Genomic DNA, 19,054 nt, shown 5'->3' on the forward strand with positions numbered 1-19,054 from the left:
TGTCTTCTTTCAAAGTGACCTGTACAGTATTCAGTGGCAGGTTTCTGAATGTAGTAAATCTCATGTACAAGAAAAAACATTAAAAATGGAAAAATGAGAAGTGAAATTAGTTCAAAAAATGATATTTTAGAATTATTAGGAGAAGAATGCTGCAGGATTTTGCCTTTTGTTTCATGGGAATAAGGCTGTATCTGCTGGCACATTGGCTTCTCTCCTCTCATCATTGACAGACTTCTATCTCCTCTTCAGCCTGTGATCAGCTGTCTCTCGGGGTAGCAGCCATCTTTGGGCCTTCGCATAGCTCCTCTGCCAATGCAGTACAATCCATCTGCAATGCCCTGGGGGTTCCCCACATACAGACTCGCTGGAAGCACCAAGTGTCAGACAACAAAGATTCCTTCTATGTTAGCCTCTACCCTGACTTCTCCTCACTCAGCCGTGCCATTTTGGACCTGGTGCAGTTTTTCAAGTGGAAAACAGTCACAGTTGTATATGATGACAGCACTGGTAAGTTTAAATCGCTTTTTATGAATCTGCTTTTTATTTATGGATTTTTGAAATGAAAATTTTTATTGCTTATAATATGTAGCATTGGCCTTTGGGTGAACCAAATAAAATGGAACCCTCTCTATGAGCAACAAACTTGGTAAAGTAGCAAGGAAATGTCATGGTTATCTAATAATACAAATCAGAGTCACACAATCAGTGTTATGCTTAAAGGGGATTTTGAAAGCAACATTTTGCATGTATAAAATGATAGCATCTGTGTTTTGGTGATGGCCAAGACATTTTTAAAACCATGTGTGAATTATCAAATTTTTCCAGTTATGGATTACACATTTTAAATAGGACATTGATAAGTAAGACCATCCAAAGGAATGTGACCATTATGCTTGAGGGACTAAGGACCATGCCATATAAGTATTGTTTGAAGGAATGCTTTGCTTATTAAGGGAGGATAAGGAAAAAACTAGGAGCTATGAGTGGATATTGAAAAGAGGTAGACATAAATTTTATTTAAGGAAATAATAACCTTATACAAAGAGTTATTATAAGTGGAATGGTATACTTTGGAATGAGATCTTCAAGCAAAGACTGGATAACTACTTAGATGTATTGAAGTAAAGATTCTTGTTCAAGTTCAGGATGTAGTAAATAGTCTCTGAGGTGCCTTCTTACTCTGACATTCTATAATGCATATTGTGAAAACTTTGCTGTCCATATTTATCTCTGAGATGTATTTATTTAGATTAAGAGAAGGTTTCCAAAGCAAAATAGCTTATGACTGTCTATCAGTGGACCCATCCAACCACATTCTTACTCTGGCATATCTTTAACAGCTGGAAAAGCTCTTCATATGCAAATTACATGAAGGAAAAAGAATAACACATTTTGTTTAAATGTCTATGTAAAATGCTCACTTCTTATTGACATCATTTTAAGGTGCTATAAGAGGCAATTTACCAAATGGTAATCTGCATTATATTGTAAACTGAGGACTCTAATGAATTTTCTCTGAACATATGTTGAATAATTTAGTCTCTGCCTTTTTGTTGCAATATTCAATCTATTGTTTTATATTTGACTCGGGAGGCTGTTTTGAGCCACAGGTAGTTAACAATGAAAAATTCAGCCTCAATCATTCAAAGTTATTGAAACATGTGAATAGGAGATTGAATAATAATAAGTTAGTTTTGAATCGACATACTTAAAATACTCATCTGGTTATCAGTATCTTGGGAATATTTCTGTGATCATTTTTTCATTTGCCCATAAAGTAATGGATATTAATGACAATAGGAATTTTGACATATTATAACCATAGAATCTACTCTAAAATGGGAGATCAGAGAGAGTGATCCTTGAGATTCCTTTTCCCCTTTCAACACTATACTACTAATGAAACCTATGAAATATCTTAATATAGTAACACTCAGATCCATTATTCAACCTATATAGCCTCTATAGAAGCTGGTTTGTTTGCAAATATGCCTGACCTAAAGAATTAGTATGAGAGCTCTCCTCATGAGAAAGTGGTTTGATTTAAGACTTTAAAACAATGTAGCAACTTAAGAAATATTTATAGAGTGAAAAAATAAAGAAATAAAAATTACTGGTTAAGATAGATTCTAAAAAGTTTCTTTTTAAAATTCATTGTTTTTTTAAGGCATTTTTAAAGTGTAAGTGACTAAATGGGCCCTTTGAAGGTGCATTTAAGGTGGCAGATTTAAAGTTGGAAGGAATATTTGAGTCCAGATGGTGTAACTCTCATTTTGCAGAGTAAACTGAGGTCCAGGGATGTTAAGTGATTTGTTCAAAATCACACAAAAAATTTTATTTTAGTACTATATATAGATTGTTGCATTCTTACTTTATGCTATGAATTAAGCTTTTCTCTGCACTCTGGAAGATTCTATCTGCCTATTTACAGATGAAAAACTCATTTACAAGTAGGTTTATTTTTGTATGTGGCCTTAATATGCACATACATACTAATTTCATATTGTATATTCTGTCTTAATCTAAATCACATAAATTTGTGAACAAATAATATGTTAAATTCAGTCTAACAAATGTATATTAAATACCTACTTTGTGCTAGACAATATGATATTGTATAATTAGAATCTGAACCCCAGGACTCTCTCTCCCAGCATCCCACTTTTGTTCTCATGTTATGTCCTTACGTTTTGGAGAAAAAGCTTTTTTTGTGACCCTGCCCCTCTCTCTCTTTACCTGCACTGGGAAAGCTTGTTTTACTCAGGTTTTTACTTTTGTTCTTATATTTTTTTTATTTCAAGTGATTATTAATGAATATTATAAAATATAATAGTTGGAGTTATTGGATATTAATTTTAATCTTACAATAGGCATACAAAGATGAAATATAACACATTCTCTTTCTGGAAGGGTATCTTCATACTATTGTTGAGTATATATATATATATATATATATATATATTTCCTAAAATAGCTAAGACATAATTAATATAGTTTATAGTGTTAAAAAAAGATGAGCAAAATTTAAGAAGAGTTATATTAATTGGTCAATAGGAAATGATAAGAAGCATATTCGTAATTATTTCTGAGCATTCTATGAATTAGTTTATTTTGATATTGCCCTTTTAGGTGCATAATGAATTTTCCTGTCTTACTTAAGATAGTATTTTCATTCTATACTTATGGTCTAATAGGTATCTTGGCATAACATGATAGGTTACTGGAGTTGGAGTCAGAAAGACCTGGGTAAGTTTCATATCATAGATCTAGATATGGAATTACATCAGAGGTCATCTATAGTCCAAATCGGTCATTTTATAAAATAAGAAATTGCAGATTAAGAAAATTAAGTAATGTGCCCTAGGTCACATAGTTAGTAAGGAACGGTGGCAGGGGTAGACATCCCATCCCTGATACAACTGACCCAGGATGAGTTACTTAACTTTTATTTTGGGGGATATTCTCTAGGATTTACTAAGTCATAGATGGTGCATGGGTGGAAGAAAGTAGTTCCATACCCTAAAAAAATTACAGGTGCTTCACAAATTCATATGTAGTTTCTGGGTTAAAGCAATACATTTATGGTGAATAAATACAAATAGGGATATTGTTAGATGGTTGACATTGGCAAAGTAAAGACTTCTTTTGCTTTAAGCTTATTTTTTTCAGGTATCATTAAAATTGTGTTATGTTAAAGAATTAATAGCCATTTTGGGGTTGGGTGAACATATGTAAAGTGTCTAATCACTTAATATCTTTTAAAATGTCAACTTGGAAGAATATCATAAATATCACAAATTGTAACTATTCCTTGGAAATTGTTCTTAGAAGAAAAAAGTTTGCTAGTGCCCTGTTTACAAGAGGACTGCAATTTTGTGCATCTAATTGTGCAGATTTTCAGCATTGTTTGTAATTAACTAATTGCCTGCTTGTAACTAATGGAATATACATTTGGTTAATCACATCAACAACTGCCCACTCTTAATTTAAGTGGTCCATTTTAATTTGAGGCCAATTATAAGTAGTCAGCTGTGCTTGAAGTATTAACATATGTATTTGAGGCTAGGAAAGGATACAGAGGTACTTAATAATAGGTCTAAATGTCTCTACTATAAGGTTTTCTCTTTTCCCCTTTCCTTCTCCTCTGCTTTTTTCTTTTTTCCTTTTTCCTTTCCTCTAGCTGGAGTATAGGCTGAGTGTCTGGAAATGTGCACCATGTATGGCATTCAGATAGCTTTGGGGCTCATTTTACTCATCTGTAAAATTTGGGCACTTGCAAGATCTTAGAGGGAAAAAAGTTCTCTTCTGTGTCTATATCTATGTCTCTTTGATCCATTCTATCACTTCTAATAAAAATAAATGAGTAAATGGATTATCAGTTGGTCTTTGAATTGAAATAGACAATAGAACTCTATGGGAGGGGAGGTTAATGATGATCCTGGGATTAACAGCATATATGTATGTATATTTATATGCATGTATGTACATAAACATATATATGCTAAGACTTTGGTCATCCATTATACTTGTGTTTTCACTATCTCCTTTCCAAAGCAAATCATTAGGTGTTTTACTCATCCCAATTTACATTCTCATACATCTTGTTGACTTGTCCAGTTTGCTACTTGATAATTATCCTTTTATAAGGCTTTTCTCTTATCCACACAAATCATATCACTCTACATAGATGTAATACAATTATATGTTATAATGTTAGAGCTAAAAAGTCATGAAAATGAATAGGATATGGTCTTTTTTATGATCATTAGCATTTGCTGTGGTCTTGGATGAATGCTTTTAAACATCATAAAAGTCTGTTAGATCTTTGAATGATATCCAAAAAAGAAGAAAAAAATTGGCTTTAGTGGTAAGATCATGTTTACATCAGTCATTGAACAGCATAAGACATTTTAAATTTGAAATAAAAATATTTTGGAAATGTGTCAGCTTGCAAGCAGTCTCAATATTGAGTTGTAAGCATTTGCTTGCAAATCACCAAACTTCAGCTTTGTTTTTAGATCAGCACCCTCTTATGATTTAGGTACTCAAGGTTAATATGTTTTATTTATTTTTAAAAGCTTTATAATATTATTAAATTATACATTATAAAATAATTTTAAATAGTGTTGGTTACAAAGTGCAAAACATGAAAGGAAGGTTTTGAGTAGGTATATAGCATGATTCTGTTGTTTGAAGTTCAGGCTAGTTCAGTGTAGAAAGACATCTTCAGAAGACTGAAAACCAGTAATTTTTTTTTAAATTTCTGTAACCCATGAAAACAATATGCTAAGATCTGGAGGGCTGTGATTTATACTGGTATAAGGTATACCTCCTACTGATGAAATCAGGGATTGTTGAAAGAAACAAATATCTAGACATGCTATCCACAGATAAATCAAAATACTAATGGTATTATTTTGATAATTCAGGGAAAATCATTCTCAGTCACTCCAGAATAATGACCCTATGTCATCATTTTATTTTGACTGTAGGTAGTCACAGCCTACACTATGATTTGGCAAAAGGAATAAGAGGGAAATGTGCTTTAAATACCAGGTAAAATAGCACTAAGTCTTTTAAAATCTCTTTTATACTGATTTCTTTAGTAGAACAGAAAAGCGAAGCCAAGTCAGAGAGGAATGTGGACATTTTTAGGAGTTCAAAGTTGATATGGATCAGAAAGGATCAAAGGACCACAGATTTAGAACTTTTACCTTACAGGTCATTTAGTCTATCTTCTCACTGTACAAATGAGGAAACTGAGTTCCAGAGAAATTCAATGATTTGCTCAAAGACACTTATCAAGTAGATAAAAGAGGCAAAATTTAAGATCCTTTGATCTTAATGTTTTCCTGCCATTGCACTGAATTGCTGTCATAGTAGCAGGGAATGAATCAGAGATGGTAGCTGGTTTATTATGTGACTGATAGTTTATCACTAGGTTCAGTTGTGAGGAAAGTTCTTGAACTGGCTTGTAATTTTACTATCTGCATTAGATACATCTAAATAATTTTTCCAAATTATATAAAAATAGTGACAATCAAGCAGATTGCACAAAGATAGTGATAGTTCGGAGACATTTTTAATGATATCACAGACTTAAAGAATCTCAAAATTGAAAGGGCCTTCCAGGTTACCCAATTCAACTCATAATTGAATGTCAATCCCCTCTTCAATGTCCCTGACAAATGGTCACAAATTTCATCTAAAAACATATAGTTAGGGGAAACCTACCAACTTTGCAGGGAGCCCATTCTAATCTTAGAAATCTATAATTGTTAGGAAAATGTGTTTCTACATTTGCATCATGTATTATGGTTCATGCTATAGCCTGAATTTTTAATTTTAATTATAGAAACCTGAGGAGAATTCTTAGGGAGAAAGCTAAATTGATAGATGGAATTAATAACTAATAAGGAAATATCAAGCATGTGATCTCACATTATGAAATTTAATAGCTTGAGATGGGCAAAAACAGAAAAAATAAAAATGATCTTTACTTTCAAAATAGCCATCTGGAGATTTCTTTTCATTAACTTGTATAAATGAATTTGAAAGGTTGTATATAGACAAATCACTAAGTGATTCATTTGAGTTGCTATCTGATGCCAAATGATATTAAGCATTTATTTTCTTTTTTAAGAGGCTTGTATTTAAAAGGACGACTACATTATGGCTTTCAAAAAAAGGATATTCACTCAAGAATACCTTTTTGGAAAGTAATATTTCTCAGTATTATGAGATATAGAATCAGATAATTTTGATCTTATTTCAGGGGGTGGGGGAAAATTGGATCCAGGATGATTATATGTTATACTTTCTAAGTACAGTGTTTCAAGTACTATGTTCAGTAATAACAAGTGCAAATACAATTAGCAATTATGTGCTAAACCTAATTATTTGGAGATAGTTGATTACATAGTTTGGTATATTAGTGTTCCAAGAAGGTTTCAGTATCACTGATGCAGTAATGCCTGAATATAGTTTCTTGAACAAATTAAGCAAATTTTGGAAATTGGCCATGATATTATTTCAGGTGTACTAATTATATGTTAGGACCTTTATTAATGTACATATAGGTTAATTTGTGTTTTAAAACACAGTTTAGAGGCATTTTAGAATGGATAGAGAACTGGACCTGGAGTCAGGAAGACATGAGTTCAAATATAACTTCAGAAATTTAATAATATCTAACCATGGACCTCTGTCTCATTTACCTCATCTGCACAGTGGAGATAATAATAGTACCTGCTCCCTCTCTCGTCCATAATTGTAAGGGTAAAATAAAATAATATTTGTAAGGCACTTTGCAAATCTTCAAGTTCTATGTAAATGCTATTATTATTATTAAAATCAATAATAATAAAATGTTACATTATTTAAAATATTAGCTTATAATAAAGCATATATAAAGGTCCAGCTTACAAAACTAGAGACTGAATACATCTAGGGAACAAGTATCAAAAAGGGAAGAGAACTAGAATAAGCATGTATATATTACCTGTTATGTACCAGATACCAAGTGGTTTTACAAATATCTTATTTGATCTCCACAAAAACCCTGCAAAGGGTCACACAACCAGCCTACTAAATGTCTGAGGCTGGAGTAAATGTCTGAGGTTTGTATTTGAACTCAGGTCTTCCTGAATTTAGGCCCAGTGTTCCATTGACTGCACTACCTATTTACTGAAAGATCAAATCAGGTTAGATTAAGAAATAATAGAATAGCACATGTGCTTATAAATCTAGTTTCACCATGCATTGCACGACTCTGACTTGCTGATAGCTAACCAGACATGGGATTCAAAATAACAGACATATGTTCTCAAATGCATCAAAAATTAAATTAATAATGACATCAGCTTTCATTTTTCTCAGGTTAATCAATTTACTATAGTTTGTGTAACTTTGTTATTTTTATCTAATGCTTACACATAATGAAATAATCTCATTTAAAAATTGTATGAGACTTTATATTATCAGAGCATGCTAATACATGAATATGCTGACAGTGGTTGAAAAGGTTACTGACCAATATATGTCATCAGCATATTGTTTTGAGATGATAAAATACAAGATGTGACTTGATATTCATTAATGATTAGAATTAATCTTGGAGACTATATATTAAATTATGATTTTTTTATTAATAAAAGTGAGAGAGAAAAAATGAGAGCAATCTAATTAAAAGTCTCCAAGCTGCACACCTCTTTCCCTCCAGGTTTCCAGTTGCACCTGGCCTAATCTCTACAAGCACTTCTTAGAGATCCTAGGTATTTCATTTTATGTATTTAAAAATATCATTCTGAAAAAGGATGCAATGATTTCACCTGATTGCCATGACCAAAAAAAAAATTAAGAACCTCTTCTGGAAGGATGCTTAGCGTGTACAGATTAGAAACTGGACCTTAGTAAGGGAGTTAAAGGACATTCTGATCTGAAGTCAACTTGGCTAGATGCTTCAAGCTGACTTCACTCTTGGTAAGCATAAATTGAGATTAAAGAATAGATTTAGTACCTGACGGCATTGCTTTGTAGGTTGGTTGTTCTATTTGCCAAAGGGTTTGGCTCCTGAGGCTAGGAATATGCTTTGGATAGAAAATGCCTTATTGCAACCCCAGCTTTAAGAAATGACAGATTCTCCCTAAGACAGAGAAATAATCCTAAAGTTTTTTTCCTCTTGCTTTTGTTTTCCTCAGCCCAAGGATAGTGATCTGTGTGAGGGTCTTGCCTTTCTAAAAAAAAAAGCTGTAGTTTAAGATTATAGGTATAGAGGCCAAGGGAGGGATTGCAAAACCTACCCTTTTCCTTTTGTGAGGAACAGTAAGTAGTACTACATCAGCTGAAGATTCCAGCTGAAGCCAAAAACTATTAGCAGAGAAGCTCAAGCTTTGATCACCTGCTTAAAAATGGTAGTTCATACACCCCCTTCCCTCACAGAAGTTTTTATTTTACTCGTTTGCTAGAGGACATTCATTCAAAGAATTCTCTTTAATGAAATAGCCATCATATGAAAAATAGTAGTAGTATTTCTTCATATATATATATTTGCTCCAGGAAGAGAGGACATATAACTTTAAATTCTTTGGTTTAAATTATCATACTTTACCTTGAAATTTATCAAACAAATTACAAGAGACCAAGACTGCATGAAGATTGCTAGTTTGGATTCCTTAATCCTAAACAGAATTTATTAATCTCTTATTTTGAAATAGACTTCTGTGTATAAAGACTTAAAGAAATATGGGTGGGTGAAAATGCCATGCTTAATGGTGACCTTAGAGGAGTGTATAGAAATGAGTAATATCACTTGGGAGCTGAAGAATGGTTTTGAATTTTGAATTTAGTAAAAAAACGAACAACTTTTCCCTTTGTGTTCCTTGAGTAGACATTGAAATATCTGCCCAAGGGAATTGGGAGATATCTGAAATAAGAGAACACAATTTTCTCCAGGAATGACTAAAATTGTTCAGAACCACCTGCCTCATGTGTGTGTACACATGTGCTCATGTGCTCATTTACATAGATCAACTAGATGACTTCTTTATTTTTTCCAAATATTTCCCCTTAAATTATTTTCCCTTAAAGCTCAAATCAAATGAGCATCATATAGTAAAATTAATCATTTAAAGTATAATTTAGATGTATTTTTAAGTACATCTATGTAAGTTTTTTGTTTTTCATTCTTTTTCTTTTTAGTACATGGTCAAATTAATTTACAAGTAATTGTGATATTTTTAGATGAAGAGAGTTCACACACTGTTGAAATCCCCACCCACTGAAGTGTATATGTTTTTAGGCAGCAAACACTAGATTTTTTAATTTTTTAAATATTTTTGTCCTCTTAATGGTTCATTCATAAGGCAACTATAGGAGTAAGACATTATTCCAAAGTGAAATTATTTCTATGTCAAACTATATATAGCAATGAAAACTTCTGTCTTTTTTATCTGTTTTTTTTTTTAACTGAAAGAGGCTTGGTACTACCAACAAATATTTTGCTTTTTTCAGAGTTTTATTATTATGTTTGTCGCAAGTGGTTTATGTGATATAATTATATTCTTAAAGTATACTTAAGTATTTCTTCCTTCACTTTTATTGGCATAAAATACAATTATATCATCGAAAATTAATAGTTCTCTTCCACATGTAAAAAACTTACATCATTCTTATGATGTTTTTGCTGTCAAATCTATGGTGCCTGAGGGGTGTTTTTATCAACTATTAAAGCTTCAGTTAGTGAGGCCCCTATTCACCTCCTAAAACCCATGATTTTATGTATCATTTTATGTCAGCTTCTTTGCTTTCTAGGTAGTTATAAAAGTTCACTAACCTATTATTATTCATGAGAGAAATAATAACCTATTATTATTTACTAACCTATTATTATTCATGAGAGAAATAAGCCTATTAACGACCTGTATCTGGCTAAAGTAACAGAACTCTGAGCTCATAGCAAATATATGATGGCAATAAGTGGTTTTGTCTTAGGCTGACACATATTCCAGAACACTTTTGCTTTCAGAAATGCTGCTCCTGAATGGATACTATTTGCATGGCCATTCCATAGGACTGCAACATTTTCCATAAATATTGTGTAGCATTTCATTTTGCTTCACCTGCTATTTGAAGTGTTTGCTTAAAAAAAGAGTCCATGTAAAAAATACTATCGATTCTCTGATGGCATGTGTAATTTGGGTTATCTATTCCAAATAATTAGATCCCAGGTTGTTTTTGGCTTCCTGGTGTTGCTTGTCACCATTCCATAACCAGGAAACACTTATTGAGAATTCTATTCTGTCATCTCCTAATATTATTCCTAGTGTTCTCTCTTTTTGAAGAAACCTTATTTCAGTTTTCCTCAATTCTATGGCATTAGCTTGTCTACTGCTAATTTCTCATTTACTCCGTGGTCCATTCAGTGGAGTTCTGACATTTCAAGTATTCCTTCAAGGCTCTGACTCCTGGTGCATCATAGGATTCTTACTCTATTAATTTTCATCTTACATATGATGAATTAAATATGACTCTAAAGAGAGATAAAAGATATAATATTAGCATTTATTAGGTTTGTACAATGTTCCAGGCACTGTGCTAAACTCTGGGGACACAATTGCAGAAAACAAGAGGATCTCTATCCTCAAGGATAGAAGAGGAATCTTGGTGAATTGAAAAGTGGAAACCGGTGAAGTGGAGCAATCTAGAAGATAATTGAATTGGTAATGATGTCAACATTGCTGCTATTTGATGTGATAGATCCTGTTGAGAACCAAAAAATACCTGTGCTTTGTGCTAGACTCTCTCTCTCCTCTGTTTCTATGTAGTGATATCTCAATTAAATCATCCTCTGGGAAAAAATGTTCTTTCTTGCAGTGTTGGCATGGCTGACAAGTAGAATGTGACTTTTTTAGGAGACTATTTTCACTTCTTGATAGTAAAGATCATTAAACACAAAAGCTTCTAGACTCAGTGCAGCCTCCTCAAGGACTGCTGGAGTGATGATAATATAGCAAGAATAAATACCTCGCAATGAAAACTGTAACAGCAGCCATGGCACCTCAGTATCCAAAAACAGAGGAAAGCAGAAAAAGAGAATTGTTTTCAGATCACTGAAGGAAATGAATAATTAAAGTTACTTTTATAACTAGAAGGTTTTTTTTTTTTTGTGAATCACTTTACAAATCATCTTTAGCTCAGAGGACCATAATTCTAGACTCATACATCTATTTAAAGAGCCAATAGGTGAATGAAGATACTTGAATATAATTTCCAACAGACTAATAAGAAGTCAGATGTAAGCAATGCTGTCTTTTCCTTATTTTCAATTATTAATAATTAAAATAATTTAATTTTATTAAACAAAAAATAATCCAACCTGTCTGTAACCATTTCTTCTCAGCAGCCTTATCTTATCTTTATAGTCTTCAAACATATCACCTTCATCCAATACACTAGAGACTATCACCAAACAGTTCTACTTGTTCTTGACATACTCTCTCTCTGTGATTTTGCACTGGAATATACTCACAATTCACTTCTACCTCTTAGAATATCTTATTTCTCTCTGTATTTGGTTTAAATGCCACCTTCTGCATGAAACCTCTTCTGATTCCACCTCCTCTAGCTGCTAGTGCCATTCTTGCAAAATTACCTTGAACTTATTTTGTATGCATTTTGTATAAGAGTTGAGTTCTTTCTCCCATGCCAGTTAATCATTAACCACTGACAAAGTTTTAATTGTGTAAACAAAGTTGTTTACATACTATGATTATTTCTCAACCAAAAATCTCTTTGATTGGGTCGAGAAAAAAAGCAAGTGATTTTCAAAGAAGATCAGTCATGTTCGTTGTGCTACTGAATAAAATAGCAATCAGTCCCTTAGTAAGCCTAGGCCAGGGAATCTGGTCAAGGTATGGAAAGCATCAATTCTGGATTTGAGGATTCAAGACTGAGACTTTGATAAGAAACTGCTCTTGGGAAATCAGAGGATAGAAAAAAAATTCTCCTTCTTTCTCTTCTTCTACTCCTCCACCTTGTTCCTTTTTGAACATGCCATCAGAGATCAGGGACCAGTAGGCAACAATGCATCCAACCTGGGGCAAAAAGATACATGTCAGCAATTAAAGACACATATGGATTCATGAGGATATCCATTAAATAAAGTAACAGTTTAGAGAGTGTGATCTCTTTCCAGTGTGTACCACCTATGAATTTTAGGAGGGATCTGGAGAGAGATTCACATAGGAAGAATTTTAGAAGAATTCCAGAAGGCACTTGTGTCTTACAACAATGAGACTCTAAGTTTGAGCCTTATTCTTACTATACTCTTACTGTATACATTACTGGGATAGTATGCCCTAGACTTTTGAGGAACTTTATCTTAGCAACTTCTTAACTTTAACAAAAGGAATATGCTGGTAGATATTTAACAACTGCCTTTCTGAAAACATAGGAGGGACTTTTAAGTTTATTCTTCATTATTAACATTTTCTCTGTCACTTTCTTAGGTCTAGGTAAGCAATAATACAATAAGTCAAGTCCTGATCTATAGCATTTGTCAATTTCTAAGGTGTAAATGCTCATAATCAAAATTTGAAAACTGGCTCTTGAGAACTAGTATGAACCAGTTCCAGTATAGCCCTGTAGCTAGCACCTTAGTAAACACCTTTTCTCAAAGTTTATTGTCTGATTGGGTGTCAATCAATGGGGAAGCACATTGACTGGATTATGGAAACTCTTATCCCTTATTATTACCCCTAGAATCATGAAGGGAGGAGTAGTCTACTCCGCCATGAGGATCTGACACACCAGAGGTAGTGAGAGTTGGGGTAGTAACTCCAGAGGGTCTGTTCTATTTTATATTCCCCTTATTATGTACTTGTTGTCTTTCCTTCCCTACCTCTCCCCCATCCCTTCCTTCTCTACATCGATAATGTAAGCTTTTTGAGGATGAGGTCTATTTCATTTTTAATTTCATGGCATTAAATATGGGCTTAATAAATGATTATTGTTTGACTCTCAAGCTTTCCAAGGGGTGGAAAACAATAGGGAAACGAGATAGAAAAGTAGGCTTAATTTTGCTTTCTCATATCAACCAAAGGACAGTACTATGGAGAAAATCAACCTGAAAGTAGTTGATATTATCCCCAAACCAGGAATTACAAAGGGAAAAAAAGTGGCCTGGGGATAGAAGTTGCCCTTACAACAGAAGCAGCTTTTGTAATAGTGGGATTTGGTAGGGGAATGAATAAGAAGGAAACATATAACAATCAGGTTTATTTTTTGGGATAGGGAAGAAGAAAAAGGGGTAAGGAGAATTATTACAATTAATCTTAAACCCTAATTTCTATAAACCTTTCTTAACCTAACTCATGTAAGCTAAAACAATAAGTTTCCCCAACACTGAATCCCACAAGTGGAGTCCAATCAAATGGACCAGGATCTTCGGATGAAAAATGTCCAAAGCAGGTCCAGTGGAGAAGGGTCTTCAGTCCTTTGTTCTAGCTGCCAGCAGCCAGTTAAAAAGATTCCTTACTTCAGCTGGTCTCACCAAAAGCCAGAAACCTGTTGTCAAACCTCCGATCCAAAGTTCTTCAGGAGAAAAGTGCCAAGACGGTTGGGATCTTAGAATCTTTACCCAGATCTTGACCCTTAGGCTCCCATGTGACTCTCTGTCACATACTCCAGTCAATCACTCAAATGTTTGTATTATACAGTTCTTTTGCAAACGTCCTCTTTCTATTACACTTTAGGAAAAATTTTGGAGCCTTTCCATGTCTTTTCTGAATCCTTTACATCACTTCCATCCATTTTTATTATTTAAGATTTATGCCCTTCTTGTTTCTGAAAGGCTTTAAGGCATCCAACATATCAGAACACAATACATGATAAATGTTTATTGAAAAGTACCTGAATTGAACTGATTACTGTAGTTGAACAGTGAATCTAGAGGTAATGTTTCTGTCAAATGGTCTAAAGATGGGAAAACACTGGATTGTATAGTTTTCCTTTTATGACCAGATAAAGGCTATCAATTCATCTGCAGAGATAAATTCTTTCCTTGGAATTAAACTTGAGTAGGGATTTATCATGTGTGGTCTTGCCAAAAAAAATGTCGAATAACATAGTGGACAATATAGTTCTATAAAAATAGAGATGCTTTTTGAAGATTCTTTTGTCTCATAAACCATCTATAACTGCAAAAAGCATGCTGGGCAATAATACCTCAATTAAGGCATATCTTAGACTTACCTACTTTGTTTTCCCATCTTTAACCCCTCTGTACAGGAATGGTTAACATATGTATTAAGATGTCTCTTTTAGATATCAAATGTTATATGCAAAATTTCCATAGGTGCTGGATATTTAGAACAGCATCAATTTTTTTGAAAATTTTTTTTAATTTTTTCTAATTACATGTAAAAATTATAAAAAATTAACATTCATTTTTTAAAAAAAATTTGAGTTCTTAATTCTCTCTCTCCTTTTCTCCCTCTCACTATTTGAGAAGGCAAACAATTTTGTAAAGATAATATATATGCAGTCATGCAAAACATTTTTCCATACTACTAGTGTTGCAAAAAGCTCACAAAAAAAAACATAGACTGAAATGAAAAAATAGAAAGAAAAATAAAGTTTTAAAAAAGTATGCTTTTATCTGTTTTTAAGACTCCATCAGTTCTTTCCCTGGAGGTGGGCAGTAGTATTTTTATCACAAGAATTGTCTTGGATTATTGTATTTCAGCAACAAATTAAAAAAAAATAGACTTTTAAGCCACATGACCTGGGTTGAAACCTCAGTTCTGCCACTTTCCTGTTGTATAACTGGTGAAATCACTTAATCACTCTCATCTATAAAACAAGGGGATTATACTAGATAATGTCTACAACTCTTTCCAGGTATAAATCTATAATTCTACCTTACATTTTGCTCAGATAGTCTGTGTTGGTTGAAGCATCATACTTTAAATAGCAAATAAGTGAGATCCAAAGTTGATACTGCTTGAAAGGTGATTCTTGTCCATTTCAGCAATGGTCCAAAGGGCAAAGATAGTTTTTATTCAGAAAGTGGTTTTAAATCATCTAAAACTTTCATTTTAGGCATTGTTCAAGGTACCAAGGTGCTCTGCCCTTAGTATAGATCCAGTGGAATCTCTACTGAAAAAGCTAACTGTGGCTGCCAAGTCTAAGGAGATTCTAAGTTGAGGGTTAGTATCAGTTAGGGGCAGGAGGGAATGAAATAAAATGCTTCGGCTCAGTTCCTAAAATAATTAGGCATAAAATATAGGTACCCATTTCTTGTCTTACCTTCTGCAAACTAAAAGTTCCCTCTTTTCCTTCACATCATATTTCCTTAGTTTTCAGATTGTTTTTCTATTCCCTCTGACCCTTGTAAGTAACTTGACCTGCCATTTCTTTGAAGTAGCTTTGCCAACATTTAACTGCTTGCAATAATGCTGTACTACTTGATGATTCCTTCCTTTTTTCATACCACTGTCCCTGCCTTCTTCTGTAGTGTTGCTCAGGTCTCCAGGATCTAAGGGGATGATGATTTCTCATTTAAATTTGCCTTAGATCATCCTTGTTTGTTTGTTTTTTAAACCCTTACCCTCTGTCTTAGAAGTGATACTGAGTTATCAGTTCCAAGGCAAAAGTGGCATAAGGCTAAGCAACTGAGCTTACATGATTTACCCACGGTCACATAGTTAGGAAGTATCTGAGGCCAGATTTGAACCCAGGACCTATATTCTAGGCCTGCTTCTCTCTCCCCTGTGCTAACTAGTGGCCTCCTCTCTATAATTTTATAACACTGCACTCTTGGTTCTCCTTTTCCTTCTTTGAACATTCTTTTTCAATGACTTTTTCTGGATTTTCATCCTCATCATACTTCCAAACCAAGGGTATCTTGCAAATGTCCATCTTCAACTCTCCTCATTTGTTTTTTAATAATGTCTCACTTGGTGAAATCATTAGCTCCCACAGGTTCAGCCAAACTATTTATGTAAATGATCCCCATATTTAAATACACAGCTCTAATTTCTCTCCTGAGATCTAATCCTGTATCATCAACTATCTTTTGTTCATCTCAAACTAGAAGTTTTGTAGGATGTATCAAACACAACGTGTATGAAATAGAAATCATCATCTCCACTCCCTTTCCCTAATACTTCCTTCTTCCTAAATTTCCCATTATTAGTGAGGATATTATCTCACCGATGCTTATTCACCCATGTTCTCAAACTTGGTATCATCCTCAACTCTTCTTTCTTCCAACTTTTAAATCTTTTAAGTCATCTTATTTTTTCTACTTCCATAACAGCTCTCCTATATATCTCTTTTTCTCTACAAAGAGCTACCACCCTGATTCCAGCAGGCTTGCAATAGCCTTCTAGTCAATCTCTTTGCCTTGTTGTTCTTCCTTCCCCATCTATCTATCTCTTTTGATGCCAAACTTATTTTCCTGAAAGTGCAGGTTTGACAATATCACAATTTCTACTCCGTAAAATCTAATGGCTCATTAATTACATCCAGGATCAAATATAAAAGTCTCTGTTTAGATTTTAGGGTTCTTCATATTGTAGCCCTTTCCTATCTTACCTGTTTTTTCATTTTACTGACTTTAATGTACTCTATGACCTAGGAAACTGGCCTTCCTGCCTTTCCATATGTAACGGAGAAATGGTTTGGGGTTGGTAAAGGAAACAGGATCTAGGAGATAGATAGCTGATGTTTAGGGTTGGTTCAGAGAGAGGAGAAGGGATTTGAAGATTTTCTCCCTTCCCCCTTCACTCCCTAGCTATGGCTGCTCTCCCAGATTTGCTCTTCTTCCTCTTGTCCCCCCTCCACTACTAGAGACTTAAATATTTCTTCTTAAGAAGATGTCTCTCCTCCTTGAAGTTTTTCACTCACACTTGATTCAAAGCTTGGGGAAAAGATAACTACTTTAATGTCAATTAACTCAAATCAGGGCAATACAAAGGAAGAGGAGGAGAAGAATGGGAACAGATAGTGGAGGAAAAGGGGGTCTCTGTCTCTACCTAAATCCTTTTTCCTCCCTCCTCGAGTTTGGGTGGGGGACTCAGGCTTTGGCAGCCTGAGCTGCCAAAGTTCAGACCCAGGGCACTAGGAGCTGAGGTAAAGTCTGACAGAGATTTGAAATGTCTTTCTCAGGTTTCTCTTCAATAGTCTTTTCATTTGGGAAATGTTGGGGGAAAGGATTTCCAGTCACAAGCAGAAAAAGGTGGGTAACCCTCAGGGAGAAATTTTATTCACCCCTCCCTCTTTAGCTTCTCCAGACTGAGAGACCAACTGCTCTTCAGAGGGAACTTTCTGCTCCTCAAGATTCCATCCTCCTGGGACCCCTCCCCTGACAAGGTGATCAAATCCACACACTCTTCAGCCTGGCACTTTTCATATGTGCCAGCCTCTGTCACCCATATATGAATATGTCCTAAAATTAATCTGTCATCTTCATTCTTTTATGCTGCTTATCCCTCCTGTATTGCTCTCCCTGCTTCCCTCTGACTCCTGGCTTTTCTGACTTATTTCAAGAAGCAATTCATTAGAAAAATTCATTTTATTTTTATTTTTTACATGTCAAAGTAATTTTTAAAAAATCGTTTCCTGACATTTTGTGATTCATGTTCAATTTTTCCCTCCAAACCCTCCAATTTTCCCAAGACTGCAGGTAATATGATATATGTTGTACATGTGTTATTATACAATATATACATCCATGTTCATCATTGTGAAAGAAGACACATATTGCTTACCCTAGAGAAAAATGCATGGAGAAAATAAACTGAAGAATAGTATGTTTCGTTCTGCATTCAGGTTATTTCAGTACCTTCTTGATGTTGGATGGCCCTTTTCAAGTCCCTTAGAGTCTTCCTGGATTCTTGCATTGCTGATAATAGTTTTGATTCATTTACAGTTGATCATTGTACATTATTGCTGTTATTGTGTACAACATTTTCCTGGTTCCGCTCACTTTACTTTTCATTATTTCATATAAGTTTTTCTAAAAAGACAACTCAAATCCCATTTTTCTGAAGAAGCCTTAGAAAGAGATATTTCATTTAAAATCACCCTAGATATAAAATTCTTCGTAATCTATCTGCTGAGACAAACACAAAAACTATATGAACACAACTACAAAACACTTTCTACACAATTAAAACTAGATCTAAACAATTGGAAAAGCATTAACTGCTCATGGGTAGGACGAGCTAACATAATAAAAATGACCATCCTATCCAAACTTATTTACTTATTTAGTGCCATACCCATCGAACAACCAAAAAACTTTTTTTTACTGAATTAGAAAAAAAAACACATAACAAAGTTCATTTGGAAGAAAAAAAGATCAAGGATATCCAGGGAAATAATGAAAAAAATGCAAAGGAAGGTGGTTTTGCAGTACCAGATCTTGAACTATACTATAAAGCAGTGGTCATCAGAACAATATGGTACTGTCTAAGAGATAGAAAGGAGGATCAGTGGAATAGATTTGTGGTAAGTGACCTCAGCAAGACAATTTATGACAATCCCAAAG

General features: G+C 34.0%; 1 protein-coding gene across 2 annotated transcripts in view; it reads left to right on the top strand.

The window, feature by feature from the left end:
* GRIK2 (glutamate ionotropic receptor kainate type subunit 2) overlaps positions 1 to 19,054 on the top strand; it is an 819,862-nt gene that overhangs the window by 281,841 nt on the left and 518,967 nt on the right. Inside the window, exon 4 of one of the 2 annotated variants that reach the window (XM_001367939.3) lies at positions 250 to 507. In XM_001367939.3, coding sequence (XP_001367976.1) covers positions 250 to 507 — 258 coding nt within the window. Of the gene's footprint in view, positions 1 to 230; positions 508 to 19,054 lie in introns of both variants that reach the window. The other variant, XM_056818623.1, reaches the window with a different exon arrangement.

The sequence above is a fragment of the Monodelphis domestica genome, chromosome 2, assembly GCF_027887165.1.
Source record: "Monodelphis domestica isolate mMonDom1 chromosome 2, mMonDom1.pri, whole genome shotgun sequence".
Taxonomy (NCBI): domain Eukaryota; kingdom Metazoa; phylum Chordata; class Mammalia; order Didelphimorphia; family Didelphidae; genus Monodelphis; species Monodelphis domestica.